This window comes from Nicotiana tabacum, chromosome 3 (assembly GCF_000715075.1).
Source record: "Nicotiana tabacum cultivar K326 chromosome 3, ASM71507v2, whole genome shotgun sequence".
Taxonomy (NCBI): Eukaryota; Viridiplantae; Streptophyta; class Magnoliopsida; order Solanales; family Solanaceae; genus Nicotiana; species Nicotiana tabacum.
The window spans coordinates 161,752,071-161,767,640 of NC_134082.1; the positions used below are offsets into that span (position 1 = coordinate 161,752,071).

General features: G+C 37.1%; 3 protein-coding genes across 8 annotated transcripts; all 3 read right to left on the reverse strand.

Annotated features, from left to right (window-relative positions):
* Positions 1-502: 502 nt before the first annotated feature.
* LOC107768654 (pentatricopeptide repeat-containing protein At2g01860-like) lies at positions 503-2,570 on the reverse strand. Its single transcript, XM_016587783.2, has one exon. It carries the CDS (start codon positions 2,155-2,157, stop codon positions 631-633), a length of 1,527 nt encoding a protein of 508 aa, XP_016443269.2. The 5' UTR covers positions 2,158-2,570; the 3' UTR covers positions 503-630.
* A 499-nt stretch (positions 2,571-3,069) lies between these two features.
* On the reverse strand, positions 3,070-4,788 carry LOC107768655 (UDP-glycosyltransferase 91C1-like). The gene has a single exon (XM_016587784.2). The coding sequence runs from the start codon at positions 4,658-4,660 to the stop codon at positions 3,242-3,244; it is 1,419 nt and encodes a 472-aa protein (XP_016443270.1). The 5' UTR covers positions 4,661-4,788; the 3' UTR covers positions 3,070-3,241.
* A 967-nt stretch (positions 4,789-5,755) lies between these two features.
* Positions 5,756-15,009, reverse strand: LOC107768656 (small RNA 2'-O-methyltransferase-like). 6 transcript variants are annotated; one of them, XM_016587785.2, is made up of 10 exons: positions 14,773-15,009; positions 13,661-13,975; positions 13,075-13,164; positions 11,942-12,399; positions 10,867-11,106; positions 9,526-10,472; positions 9,209-9,360; positions 9,015-9,131; positions 7,508-7,645; positions 5,756-6,293 (listed from the first exon to the last, which is right to left on the reverse strand). In XM_016587785.2, the coding sequence occupies exons 2-10, from the start codon at positions 13,931-13,933 to the stop codon at positions 5,862-5,864; spliced, it is 2,847 nt and encodes a 948-aa protein (XP_016443271.2). In that variant the 5' UTR covers positions 13,934-13,975; positions 14,773-15,009; the 3' UTR covers positions 5,756-5,861. The 6 variants fall into 6 exon arrangements, with proteins under 6 accessions (XP_016443271.2, XP_016443273.2, XP_016443272.2 ...); XM_016587787.2 differs by having other exon boundaries at positions 13,661-13,980; positions 14,773-15,006; XM_016587786.2 differs by having other exon boundaries at positions 13,661-13,999; positions 14,773-14,905.
* Positions 15,010-15,570: the final 561 nt, after the last annotated feature.

The window sequence follows — 15,570 nt, forward strand, 5'->3', positions numbered from 1 at the left end:
GGTTGGGACTGAGGCGTAGTAGTTGTTATAGCTCCCCTATTTTTATTTTTATTTTTTTTTGTTGGTTTTTTTCCTCCTTTTTAAAAATAAATAAATAATAGATGTTCATTGCACTGCTGCATGAGGCAACTAGTAACTTTCAAGACAAGTGAGAATCTAAGATGTTCATTGTAATTGTTGCATGTGACATCTAGTAGCTTTAAAGACAAGTGAGAATCTAATTGTAAATTGTCTCAATTGCCGCATACACAGCCACAAATCATGCTTCAATCTCAAAACGTCACAACATTTGCCTCAAAACTTACAAACCACTGAAAAGCACCTCCAAGGGAACACAAAATAGGGTATTCTTATCAAATGGGGCTCGTATCTTAGGTACTTACTGCCGGATGCCACAATGCACATTGGCTTTTCTTGTTAAAGTAAGTACACTTTTTCCAGAAAAATTCTGTTGCACAGTAATAGCATCATTACGCAAACCTAAGGTGGAAACGGAATGTTACAAGAACCTATGGTTGCCACCAGTTACAATGCTTTTAACTATGCAAGTAGAAGGGTGGGATAGAGGTCTGAATTTAAACAACAGCAACTCTTAAAGTACATGTAAATACATCGCAAGATACACAAATTTTACTGTTGCAACTTTGACATTGTATGTTCGTTCAACCTGAATCCAGCCATCTCTGCCTCCTTGCGGATATCTTCACACTTGGCCAGCCTTCCAGAAGCCATATAAATTTTAATCAAGCTGCAGTATATATCAAATGTTGGACGAAAACCTGCTTCCTTAAGTTTAGAGAAATAGCGTATAGCCCTTGGGACATCGTTCAAACCAACAAAGAGCTTAATCACTACACGATAAGCTGGAAGATCAAAAAGGCAATTTGAAGCCTCCATTTCCCATAGCATGGCTAACGCCTCCCTATATTTGTTTGCTGAATAACGACAGTGAATCAGAGTAGTATACATAACTACACTTGGATTGCCACCAGATTTCCTGAACCAATCATATAGTCCCTCCACAATCTCGAATCTTCCCAGCCTAATGCAAATTTTCATAATAGCTGTACAGTCTTGTGGAGTCAAATCCAGATCATCTCGCACAGCAAGCTCCTCTAACAATGCCAAGACAAGTGTGCTTTTATCAGGATCCTTACCAAGCTCCAATATTAGCTTAGCATACACCCCAGTACCAAGCACTCTATTACATCCCTTAGCTATTGAGAGAAGCTTCAATGCAAGCTTCAGGCTTCCTCCTTTGATGAAACCCCTTAACATTGCTTCATACACACTCCGACTAGCCAAGCCAGTGAACTTATCCAAATCAAAAGGCACTTTTAACTCGTTTGACCCTGCCAAAACTTCAATTGTAGAAGCAAGAACGTGATCATCCGGGAAAAGATGGGGTTGTTTTTTCACCCAACAGAATGTTTGCAGAGCTCTCTCAGGAAGGCCCAAGTAACCCAACTCTCGGATTGTCAACGATAATGATCCTTTTCGAAGAAATGGACCCCACTTACTGAGAACCTTTGATACATTTTCTTCTGTTGAGAGGCTCTGAATTTCTTTGGCCAAACCAATCAAGAAAGTGGGATTCTTGTACACTTGCTTTGATATGGATTGCCTTGAAACATTTGAGAATCTTTTTGGTGTAGGAAGTCCTAAAGGTCGAATCTTGTAAGGAAGGGGCAGAGGCAGAGGCCTTTCTCTATTCAATTTACCGGGTTTCTGAGGGATCCTCCCTTTGAAAAGAGATGAAATTGCTTCCATCTCATCCGACTCCCATATAGTCTCTTCTACTTCCACTTCCAATTCTTCATCAATTTCCTCATCAGCAGTAGTGAAAGTGTCAATAGTTGGCTGCTGGGTAATCTCGTCAGCATCCTCGTACAAGATCCTTTTGAAGCTATAGTCCATGTCAGGTGGAAGCTTGGATCGTCGAGGATTGCTGAGGTTCTTTGGGAGTTTTCTGTGGTTAGTTCTGTTACTACAAACAGCCATAAAAACAACTATTTCCCCTCTTCTTCCAAGACTTGAAGAAGGTGTTCCAGAAGCAGCTGTACTGGTACTACAACTCTGTGAGATGGGATGTGTAGATGAAGACCAAGGAAGGGTCTCATGGGTGGTCGAAAACATGCAACAACTCCGGCTGAGCATTTGGTCGAACAGCTGGTGGACACAGGACTAGTGGAACCTCCAAGAATCACATAAATGTAGCGAAGGATATGCAGAATAAGGGCTGACAAAGTGCCATTCTGTGTATTCTAGCCGGCTTTGATTAACAGATTAGGCGAGCAAATGGAGCACAGTTAAGGACTGAGAAGGCATTGGACGAGGGAGAAAAGACAAGGTTGAGGAAATCTTTTATCGGTGATGTACATTTATCTTCTTGCTGTTTTCTGTTAAAAAGAAAAAGAAGGGAGGAATTTTTTCCCCCTCATTCCAAATTTACACTTGTTAATTGTTTCTGACATGTCTGCCCTTCGGTAGGGGTAAGGTCGGCGTACATATTACCCTCCGAAATTATATTGGGTCGTCGTTGTTGTTTTCACATGAAATGTATGTAGTATATTACATGGAAATTATCAATTATGTCTATTTTTAAGTAGTTTATTACAAAATTGGTCAATCTATAATATATTATTAATGTTAGCCAAATAACTATTTGTGTGAGTTTTACTAGAATAAATTGGGTATATCTTAAGAAGATTGAATCTAAGTTTTGGGATGATTTGGTGGAATTTTGAGGTGATTTGAATTGAAATAATATTGTACTGTGCTTTTGTATTTGATTGGGTGAACCAAATGCCGAAAGAAAAGTTTAATTCGCCAAACTCTAGAGCAATTACTTTTTTAGGCGGGTAGCTACGGGACAACACTACATGATAGCGCTATAGACTAAAATTTACCCAAACGGCCAGACCATAACCTCTCCCTCATTTTCACCCTTCATCTTCCCCCTCAATTTCTAAAATGAATTGGCAATGAATTTGAACTCTTAATAAAGTGATATTATTAGTGGAAGCCAAATATTTTGAAAGATACCAAAAGAATACAAAGGATATCATGTGAGTCGAAGTGAAAAATCAATTCGAAATAAAAGAAAAAATATGTAACTTGATTGCCACTTCTATTTTAACGTCCATTATTTTTGTTACATGAGAGAAGGACATTAAACATCAAATTTACATTTATTGTACGTAAAATTATTCTCTCCTTTTCTTTGGGGGCCAAAGATTATTCAGCTTGAATGCTTGCGTCCCCTATTTTCCATCAAATAACCAATGCAATCATCAATAAGACTTCTATTTCTATTGCTATCTCCAAACAAACCTCTCATTTGTCTTGCATTGGCTCTCAATGTCTCTCCCTCTTCACTCACCACTGCAAACTTGACAGTTTCAGCCACTGATTCACTAGTAAACAATCCATCATTTTCATTTCTTGGTATCTCTACACCAACCCCTTTACCTTGCAACAACCTAGTATTCAAACCTTGGTCATTCATCACTGGAAACATAATCAAAACCCACCCGAAACAAAGCGCTTCTATGACCGAATTCCATCCACAGTGAGTCAAGAATCCCCCTATAGATGAATGACTTAATATCTTTGTCTGTGGAACCCAACCTCTATAAATTACACCTCTGTTTTTAACTCTCTCTTCATAACCATTAGGAAGCATTTGTGACTCTTCTTGATTCATTCTTGGCTGATTCCTTATTACCCAAAAGAAAGGCAATCCACACTTTTCTAACCCTAGAGCTAACTCATTCAGCTCTTTTTGACTCAATGTTGCTTCAGTTCCAAGTGCAACATACACCACAGAATTTTGGTTTTGCATATCTAGCCATTTTTTGATACTTAGCCATGTTGTATCATTGCTGCCGCGGCCCAAATCTTCTATAGATGGAGGAAGAACACCAATTGAGATAACAGGTTTCTGAAAAAGCTCAGAAACTAAGTTGAACCATTCAGGTTCAAACTCAACACAAGTTCTAAACAACACAACATCACTTCCATCTATTGAACCACCAAATCTGGCTCCATCAGATGTACCTGACTCATCAGCTGGTGCTTCAAAGTTCTTCTTTATCTCGTGCAGCCGATATTTAACGTCTGTTTCGAAAGGAATCCAATTCGGAACAATTGTATAATCCTCAGGTATTGACCTTTCATCATTAAGCAAAACCTGAGGAGGTCCAAAAAAGGCCATAGTTGCAGCTGTAAACAGACTAAAGAAAGCACACGAGACGCCTAAGTCGCGTGCACGTTGAGGTAGCCAGTGAGATGCATAGTCATAAACAATCCAATCTGGTTTTGGGTTTGATGAATTTTCAAGAAAAGTGATTAGCGGGGTTTCGAGCAAATCAAAAGCAATTTTCAAGAACTGAGCTTTTTGATAAGGTATGTCCATTGAGGATTCAGCATGATCTGGTAAGTTTTCGACTTTAGGCAAAGGAATGCTAATAATATTTAGCAGGTGAGCAATATCAGAGGGAACCTTATCTAATCTCTCAATGTTTTTTGGAGTGGAAATGAAGGTAACTTTATGGCCTCTTTGTGCTAACCATTTTGATAAATGGAAAAAAGGTATAATATGTCCCATGGCTAACCATGGGAACATAACTACGTGAAGAGGTTTTCTCTCATTCTCCATTGAAGGAATTACAGCACTACTGAAAGAACAAATAACTTAGTAATTTGTGATATTGATATAAAGCAAAGTGTTCAAATATATGGTGCATTGTCCGTGTTTTGACTTTCCATAAACGAGAAGTTTCAACCACTATAGCTAGCCAAAAGCTTATGTATTTTAATATATAGAAGGCAATTATATAGATAAATCTTGCGTGCTACTTTCGGCAGCAACTTCCTGGAATTTTGTAATATTTGGTTAAAGAAATGGGACCATCCAACTTGCCGTTTTTAAAAAAATATATGATTTTCAAAATGCGGGCTGGATCAGCCAATTAAAATATATCTACAACCGACTAATAGCCCGTTTGACCAAACTACAAAAATCAATTTATTTTGAGAAGTATTTTTTTTCAAAAGTGTTTTTCTCAAAAGTACTTTTGGCGAGAAGCAAACAAATTAATTTGAAAAGCACTTCTGAGCAGCAATTAGTGTTTGACCAAGCTTTAAAAAACTGCTTCTAAGTGTATTTTTCTCAAAAGTACTTTTTACTGCTTCTCCTCAAAAACAATTTTTTTCCTCCCAAATCTTGGCCAAACAGAGACAGCAAAACAATACTAGCGCCACCGCAATGTTGGAATTTAGCCCTTTCTTCTCAAAAATTAAGAGAAACGAGAACCATATCGAGCTTTTCTACTGGTTCTTCCTAGCAATCCTCAGCTTGCTCAACTTTGGGAACTATGTCTTTTGGGCCAAGTGGTACAAGTACAAAAAGAATGTTCCTATCGATGAACAGAAACTTTTCCACCCACACGAGTCTGTTACCATGAGTATGAGCTCACAACAGGCCATCTCTACAAGTGAAGGTGAAAGGAAAACCGAACAAAACTAAAACTCAAGCATAAATGTTAAACCATGAGTTAGGAGTACCATATTTTTCTTCTTCAAACAGCTAGTATCATTTTGCACCTAGTAAGTAGATATTTCTGCGCGTTTAGGTAAGGAATACTAAGTATAATTTTCTAGAACAGTCAGCACTTAGTATAAGCAAAAGAAATCATGAGCAAATCTTCCATTTAGAAGGGGGAAAAGAAGAGGTATGAATGGAGGAGCAGACTTCTATAACTTCTGAAATCGACATGACTAGCCAAAAAATGAGTTTGTTAGAGAGCATCTACAGTTAAGATGCAGCAAAAAATGAGTTTGTTAGAAAGCATCTACAGTTAAGATCTTGAATTACTGCTGCTACTCCATTCCCAAATAACATCAAAGTGTTCAGTAAAGTCTGCATTAGCGGGACTGCCATCTTTTCTTCTAAAGACAGCAATTTGGGAGGCAAATCCTGGTTCTTTGTTAGGCTCTCCGCCAACTCCACTGAACTCAACATCATAATTATGCCTTAAAGCTAGCTCAGATGCCCATTGGCAAAATTGCTGTCTAGTCCACTCGAATTTGTGATCGTGATTGCGAAATTTGCAAGATTGCTGCTGGCTCTTCTCATCTGGATCCTCTTCCTGGCATTGAGGAGAAGAATTCTGGAGAATCACATTGTACTCATAATTGGGAGTGGAGACTATAAGAATCTGTGGACAAAATGAACTGAGCACAATATCGCCAAACAAGCACGCTTCATGTTCCTCCATGTGTTCAATCACCTATAGTTGATCAAAATTCCCATCTTTCATGATCAATAGATGATCTAATTTTTACAGATTGTATGGAACAAAGAAAAGACAGATGATGGATATATAACTGCAGAAAAGCAAAGTCTCATTCAACTACCTGAGCTGACAAAATGTATCAACCTAGGATCATCAATAACTGAAGAAACCTATCTAAAAAACTCTATATATATCACGATGGAAAGGCAAGACCACTTAAATGATGGGAATAATAAGAAATAAGTAACAAAAAGAAAAACAAGAAAGGAAAAGGTGCCAAATAATTCATACTTAATTCAGCCAATAAGTGCCAATAAAGAACTGCAGAACCATCATATGCATCACCAGTCTCCCTAGCAGGGCAAAATTCTTTTAACTAAACAGATAATTTGCTAAGTGGATAGACCCTAACATGCAACTTGAAAATATCATTGTCATAGCGTATGATCTAGCAACCCATTACACAAACTCAGTATGAAAAATTATTATTTGCACTCTTACACTCTTTATTAGTGAGTACTGGCACTATGCTCTTCTGGTATGTGAATCACCGTGTCTATCTCTGCAAACTCATGTGAAGGCTACAGAAAAATCAGTCTGACGTCTATTTCAAATCAAATGCATAGAAGTTTCAATATCTCACTTACACCAATCTCCAACTTATATAGTGACAAGCTTCAGAAACTACTTTCTCCCGACCTCAAATACTAATATATGACATCTAACATACTAAACCATCTACAACAGCTCTTTTTTGGTAAGATAACATATTAAACCATTCTACAGCAATCTAGTTGACAGATCCTCTCCAGACACTAAGTTCACTGATCTGCTCAAACGGGGGGGGGGGGGGAGAGCTACGTGGCGGAAGGGGCTTCATCCCTAAACTCCTTTCGCCGGAAAATTACACTATATATATAAGGTTAAAATTGTTTTTATGCATAAATAGTAGATGTTGAATCCCCTTGGCTTGTTCGTGTGTGTACTTTTTAATATTCCGAATCCCCTTGGTAAAAATCCTGGTTCTGCCACTGTGCTCAACTGCTTCAATAAAAAAGAATGATATAACCAGCCATAGACCTCATTTTTGGCATGGATATAAGGTACACAAGCATTTTTACGCAAGTACTTCATGAAACTAAGTGTCCTAAAGCTCAATTTTAAATCCGGAAAGCTGTGTAACCATCACTAGAAGAGGAACCAATTACCTCCAAGCAGGTTGCAATGTCATACCCACATAACCGAGAATCACAAGTCAAAATCGAACCCTCATATAGTATTGCAGACTTGATTCTGTTAGTCAGTTGTTTAGCTTCTATATTTCCATTGAGCTTTGAATGAAGTATCTGGAAATTAAGAAGACTCTTAGTGAACGCATAAATAAGAAAAGTTAAAATTATAATTTGGCACCAGCAACACATGTGGCAGACATTAAATGTTTAGAACTATACTCCGTCAATGCAACAGAAAGAAAAAGTGAACTATGCTAATCAGAAATCTCTTAGCATCTTGAACTAACATATTTGACCTCATTAGTTTACTAGTTCAGAATGTCTAAGAAAAAAAGCTCATGTTGCTATATTCCTGAAGCTTCAAAGTTGCTTGCCATCCTCAAAGAAAGGGATAAACGAGAAAAAGTTTCTTCTTTTTCAGCAGAAACTACTTTTTTTTTTTTGGATTTCTCATGATAGTCCAATACCATAGTTCCCAATTCTAGAATCCTATACCACCACTGACTGAATGGTATCTACTTTGGAGTTTCCGACGCTAGACTAAGGAAATAGAAAATGATATCAGTTGTACAACTACTTGTGAGGGGAGGGGGGGGGTAAAAGGACCTTAACATTTCTCTGTCCAAGTATCTTATATGGAGTCATGTGATTACCTTCTTTTTTTTAGTAACCTTCAAATAGTCATCTGAACTCAAATTAGCTTCAATTCAACAATCATAATCAGAAAATCATATTTGTTATGTATTCAATTTACAATTTTTTAAATCATTTGTGAATTCCCTTGACTTCCCAAGTGATGATTATGCTACCAGCCTTCCCAATAAGTAAATCTTAAACCTTCTAATGGGCATATAACCATCTGGACCATCTTTCTTTCTCTTTTTCTATTTTTATTTTTATTTTTATCTTTGTTGGTGCTGGAGCTACTTCAGCTATTACTTATATCTCTTTGTTTATCAGCCTTTTTTCTTTCTTTTACTGTTTTTACATTTAATGCAATGACATTCTCATTTCAGCAACGTCAAGCTAATATGAAGAACCTACTTTATCCAATTTATTTATCTAACAATTGATAATAAAACTAGAGAGTTTTAAAAAAATTAGATTCTTCTGATCTGGAATGTTAAATTTTTTCCTGAATAAGGAAACATCTCTCTAGCTTTCGCAATCCGAAAATACTGTCATTACCTATGAGATGGATAATGTCACACTGAAAGCATAGGCAAAACTAGATCTAGCTGACGATACAGGATAATATCTAAATATTGGATTGGCACACATTGCAGATCCTGATTTTTCTCACTCGCTCGAATCACAGTTCAGTTTTCAACTTACATAGTTAAGTTAGAGAATGCACAAGCTCTTATTACCATTACTAAGAAAAAGAAATGCAGTAGAAAGAAAAGAAGAAACTGAAGGACAATTACTGAGAGAGATTGTGAAAGTTGGAAAGCAGTATAAAAAGGCTGTGAGTGCATCAGACCTTGGCAGCACGAGCAAGAGCTTTCTGTGAAATATCAACGCCTACTATTTTCTCAAGAGAGGTTTGATAAGCTAATAAAGACTCCAGGAGACTTCCAGAACCACATCCAAAATCAACCTGTGATGGGATAAAGATCAGAATCAAGTCTTTTTATCATCTAAAAAGACAGCAAAATCATTTGAAAAGGCCTATACCAAAGAGGCAGCACAAGATTCTCTAATGTGCTGCAATGCATATTCAACACGTTGTTTTGATAATGGGGGAGTGAATAAGGCCTGTTCCATTCTATCCTCCAGGGGTACTGTCACCCGCAGCAAGGTGACTTCACATTTCATCGTACAAGTACCTGTCTCCAGAGAGGAGAGAAAACTCTAGATTATCGGAATACAACAGAAATTTTATATGGGTTCGACACGACAAATGTCCTGCGGAAAGCATGTTCTAAAATGGAAATCAACACAAATAGAGCCAAAAAAAAATCAGAACAAAAGGAAAGAACTGCCTTACTTACCTGAAGACAATAATGAAAGGACAGTTGTTGAATCACGAGCCACTGCTAGAACAATCTCTTTGGAAGGCAATTCCATAGTAAAACATGCAAACTGATCAATGGACATCTGTGTTACAACTGCTTCGAGAACAGGTGATGTGGCTCCACTGCCAATCTCAAATTCAAACTCTTTAGACCCTTCAAGCTGTTCCTTAATGCCTTCCCTTTCCGTGACTAAATATATGTTGTATGTCACACACACCAAAGAACCATTAGATGGAGTCGTTCCAGAATATTCACCACTTATCCTAACAGATGCTACTTCGTCTTCTAGCGTGTTCTTCTGTACATAAGAGTAGCTAGAACACAGAGAGCTGTCTGCTAGTGTTGCAGTGCTCCACCGATATTTGGGCAAGAATTGACATGATGAGAACTCCTTAACAAACTGTTGAGGATAAATAAGAACATCAAGTCCCTTTGCAGACGATGTCATCTCCTCCACAGACATAGCAACTTTATCAAGAAATCTATCCAACCATAAGAGAACTTTTAAAGCAGCATTATGAATTGCATCAGTCTGTTTCTTATAAGATTCCTTTGGCGAACACAGCAGAATCAAATCCTGGTACTTGGAGTATATCTTCACTGTACATCTATAGACTAGAGTACACCCTCCTTGTGCAGCAGCAGTAGCAGTAGCAGCAAGACCACCTTCATTAATTTCGTCTCCACTTGATGCTGTATCCCTCAATCTTTTACGTCCAGTTAAATCTGGCAGAGGTTCAAAGGAATCGCTGGAAAAGACAGGTTCAGATAATCGATGCTGGCGGCAAAATGTGCAGAGAATATCTCTGGGCAAAGAACCCCTCCAATTGCTCCTTGTTGTGAATGTTGTGGGCAGCTCTGCGGCAAGTATTGCTTCTCTTGACAACTTGTAAATTCCGCTAGGTATCATGTTGGCAAGTATTCTTGAGAGGAAAAAGAGAAAAGAAAATGAACCCCGCTATTATGAGTGAAATAAAAAAGAAGAAAAGTAAAATATTATGCAAATCAATGATAGCAACTGAGTGTCACAGTTAAATAAAGAAATCAAAAGGAAAAACAAAAATAAAAAAGAAAAGAAATTCCTGAAGTACAACACGTGACTTCAGGTCCTGAGTTCGGCACCCTAAACTCATCATGCAAATTCACTGTCTCCATTATTTAGCCCACCACACCCAGATCACAGGGGGGAAACTTACTAGAATGGCTATCATAATTCTGCTATCCTAGATGACAATCCAGTTGTAATTAAGCCAGACTCAGTTTTGATTCAGCCAGACTTCGCTGACTAAAAACTCAAAAATGGTGCCAAGGACATACCTGTAATATGCACGCAAGGATAAATCTTCATAAGAAAGATCAGTAGACTTCCAGGTGTATCCTACAGATGCCAAAATTGCATCACCGTATATTTCTTGACCAGATAGGTAGGTCGCAAGGGCATTAAATTCTCTAAATGAACTGGCTAGTTTCATATGTAACTCTGATGATGGGCCAATCGTTATGGATTCTGGAGCACAGAAGTACAACCTCGTTTCTGAGGAAGCTTTGCCAATAGTCCTGTAACAGAAAACAAATGTTCATCATCAAAGATACAGGAAATGCTCAATTAAAATGGAAGCAATTATTTATTTGATCCAGCCTTCTCTAACAAAAACCACAAAACTACCTTACAGCTCACATTGAACCAGCCATGAACTAACTTCCAACATCCATCCATAACCAGTTTATGATGAAGGGTGTCAGCTTTCGTCATACAAGATTAATTTTGTCTTACTTAAAAATAAATATCAAGATGCATCAAGTATATATCATACCAGCATGGAAGAAGGAACAATACAACCTATCAGAAAACTCTAGATAGAATCAAAGGCGGATCTGGCATTTAAATTTGATGGTTTAAACCTTCAAAGCTATTAGCATTAAATTCATTGTACTTCTGATCTTTTTCTTTTTTTTGACAACAGAGAAATCCCCGAGGGCCAATGGTGCACGGTTCAAAACTCGGTGAGTAATGGGGCCCGTCTCTCTACCCTTCTCTGCTTAAATACCAGGCTTTTGTCTGCAGCAAATTTCAAACCTGTGACATGCACCTAACCTACACATCACGCATTGTGTTCTCACCACTAGACCAAAGCCCAATGGCAATTGTACTTTGAAATTGTGCGCAGATTTAATATTTGTTGAGCTTTTAGTGATTCTTTAAACTTTGTATTGAGAATACTGGGTAGAACTCGCAGCATAAAGGCTGCATCCATCACTGGATAGGAGCTCCTTCATATACTTCTTACCATACTGCATTAAAACCGACTTCTGATTGTTACAAGTCAAGCTCACAACATTTTACCAGTCAAACAAAGTACTAGTTCAATGCTCTGTATATATTCTTTCTCACCTAGAAATCAGAACCTTAGAAGCATCCTTAACCCCTAGCTCCTTTGCAATGGCATCCAGGTAATAATTGCCAAAAGAGGCATCAAGTATTGAAGGTTCCACAATCTTCTCTGCTGAAGATGGAATACGTACTGCTTCAATTGAAATGCTCTCTGGGAAACTAGATTCATTCTTTAGTAAAGACTGTATAATCTCAGGAGGGTGTGGATTTAGCCTCTGCAATGAAAGCTTCTCCTCAGAGAACAAAAGCGTATTCGCTAACCTCTTAGCAGCTTCAATAATAAGTGACATCACCAAAATGTGATTCGACTCCACTTCAGGATTTATATATTTACATAAGCTATTAATCTTAGCATCAAACGCAGCAATAGCTGCTACAGGAATAAATCCACTAAGGTGACCTCCTCTCTGCAATGCTGCTCTGAAGTGACCGCTAAGCGGATGAATTGAAGGCAAGAACTTTCATCAACAACCGGAAACGAAAAAAGTGAACCGTAAATAACATTAAGTCAGGTAGTTCATTAGCTGCAGGAAAAAATACATTACATAACTACATCCAATTAGTGAATCCGTTTACATCATGTTATCCTACAAACAAAAAACTCAGTAATTATTATCTACTGAAGCTGGACTTAATGAAAATATAAAAAATATTAATGAACCTTTATGAGCATTAAATATCTCACAAACTCAATAGAACTATTTATAAGAACATGCCACAAATATATGATGAAACCATAGGAAATTTTATATTTTCTAATGAAACCTTGGGCAAGTTTCAATAAAGCATAAAAACATCATATTTCAGACTCTACAAACAATCAAATAGCACTGAAAGACTTTTAAATTGCAAAAAAAAAAAAAACTCCAAAGCTGAGATATTACTAAAAATGACGTATTTGGTATAGTGTTTGCTGTTTTATAGAAAATAAATTTCACGACAAAGTGACAATACCCTGTATAACCAGCTTCACCATCGAGTTATTATAATTTATTAAAAACTTTCTTATGCAGACAAACATGTATATAAGTCAAAGTTCTCACTTAATCTCGATGGCTAGTGAAACTTTGTAACCTTGCAGCTGACTCCAAGAAGAATTGCATCATCACGTTAACACCAACACAGTTACATACCTCAATTGAAAATAAATATGATAGTCGACCAGCCAGTTCATCCCACGCTTGCTCCACAGTGAGATTATCTTCTTTAGGCTGGATGCCTAACTGCAGATAAACAACAACCATGAGTCATTAATGCATTAGCATTTCACATTTGAAAAACTAAGTTCAAATCTGAGAGAAAAATTGAAACTTGTCCACTTCATCTGTTAAAACTGATCACCAAAGCATGCAGATAAACGACAATCATGAGGTAATGATGAACTTTTCATGGACAATTTAGATCTATGCGACAACCTGAGAGAGATAAAATTATCAACTGCCCACTACATTTACAGCACCCATTATAAGAGCATGCTTAGCAAAGATAAACTTTAAGTGAAATGGATGGTTTATGATTAAGAGTTGGAGTCTACCACCTGAGTCAGCAAAAAAGGGAAAGTAAAAAAGTTGTTTCCTTGAGACCCAATTTACCAAGTGTTAGTTTTTTTCTTTTGTACTAGGCTATTCTCCTTCAAATATTTAAATAGCTCCTACAGTAAAGCCTCGCTCTTCTCCTTCAAATATTTAAATAGCTCAAGAACAGAGAAAAAGGCAAAACCTTTTGTATAGCCTTCTCAGCAGCAGATTGCTCAGCATCCTTCTTTCTTTTGAAGGTTTCAGAGACTACAGAAAAATCTGGAAGTTGGAGCGTACAGCGATAGAGGCAAGGACCTTTCTGAGGGATCACTAAACCAGGACATCCATTTTGTGCAACCTCTTGAACTTCCTCGACCTTATAGCAAGCTTTAGCAGCAAATCTCTGATGTATGATAGCCTTAGGCGTGAAAGGCGATTTCTTTGGACCACTAGCTGGATTTCTTCCAGTTTCCATAGTTTTGCCAGGAAGAATTGAATACTTAGACCAATTCAACTCCTACACTAAAAAGGCGCTTCATTACTGATTTCCATCATGCATCAATTAGAAAGCAAAGTGAGGCCGAGAATAATGGCGGAGCTAAGTTAAAGCTAAATTCAGGTCCAAACACTATTATTTAAATAGAATAGCTAGTAAATCATACAAATATATTGACTGAGCATCCAATCTCGGTAGCATTTTCAGACTAAAATTTGTTGAGCCCCGATGATCTAATAATCATGAGGCCGGCACTGGCCAAGAACACAGTACAATAGTAAATACTAGTAACAATTTCCTAATTTGATTCAAATACTCATTCTGTTGCCAACAATCCAGCAGGACAAATGAATCAATTTCCATCCAATGTTAATACTTTATTCAACAGCTAATAAGGTTTAGAGAAGTCAGTACATGTTTACACTTTCCGACTGCAGCATGTATTGTTCGTTAAACGACAGAAAAGTTACTGCATTTATAATGGGAATGTTATACTAATAGTGAAAATTCTACTTCTAAAGTGCAGATTACATACATAACACATTAAACGATCATTCTTTCACTCCTACATAACAAACCCCAACAACAACAAAAAAAAACAAGTCCAATAACTTACAAGCAAAGAAGTTAGTTTCTGGGTCAGCAAAAAAGCCGACAGAAAAAAGTAAAGCTTGTTTTAGAAATTCGGTACATGTATGGTTGTGGGTTGAGTGCTTATCTTTAAAAAAGAAAAAAGAAGGGAAAAGGGCCACAAGCTTTACTTTACAAGATAGGCAAAAAATAAGAGAGAATCAAGAAGGTTAAGGAGAAGATAGTACCTATTACTGGCGACAGAGGTACAACTAATGTGATTGTGTAAATGCAAATATTGTGAATTGCGATTGTGGGGAAGGTAAGAGAGAAAGAAGGTAATGGAGTCTTGGGAATTTGAAAAGGTTTTAAAGGGTAATGGGGTTTTGGGTTTATGAGAAAAAATTAATGTAGAAATTTGGCCTTTTATTTATTCCCCAAACAAACACTTGGTACTTGGAGGGGAAATGCTTTGCACGAATAACAATAATAATTGTACAAGTCGTTTATCAAATAGGGCGTACCAACTTCAGAAGCAATTCAATTTACTAGTTAGAAACTGCAAAAGCTAGTGCAAAAATGATAACCTAAAAATATATATGTTATATACAAAAATTATATATATTTTTTCAGTTACCAAAGGTAATTAGGTTCCGTGGGGGCTAAAAGTTAAAAAAAAAAAAAAACAATTTATAAACATATTTGAAGGCTAAGTGACTTTGTCATTTGTGCAGTCTTATAACTAGTTTGGCCAGGATTCCTTGTTTGTTTGGGGCTAAAATTACTTTTTTGGCCAAAATTTTTTTTTTTTTCTAAGGTTAAGGTGTTTGATCAATATTTAGAAGGCAGAATAGCTTCCTATCTACTTAAACTTGTAGGGATTTTAAAAACCGATACATGAACTTTAAACTTTTTCATTTGAACACTCGAGCTCATTTTTCCGGTAACTAATAAATACATTTGACCATTAACCATGCGCGTGTGTATTACACATACGTGTCCATCTAGCCAACAAACGACCAATGGATGTCTTATACGTCAAGACC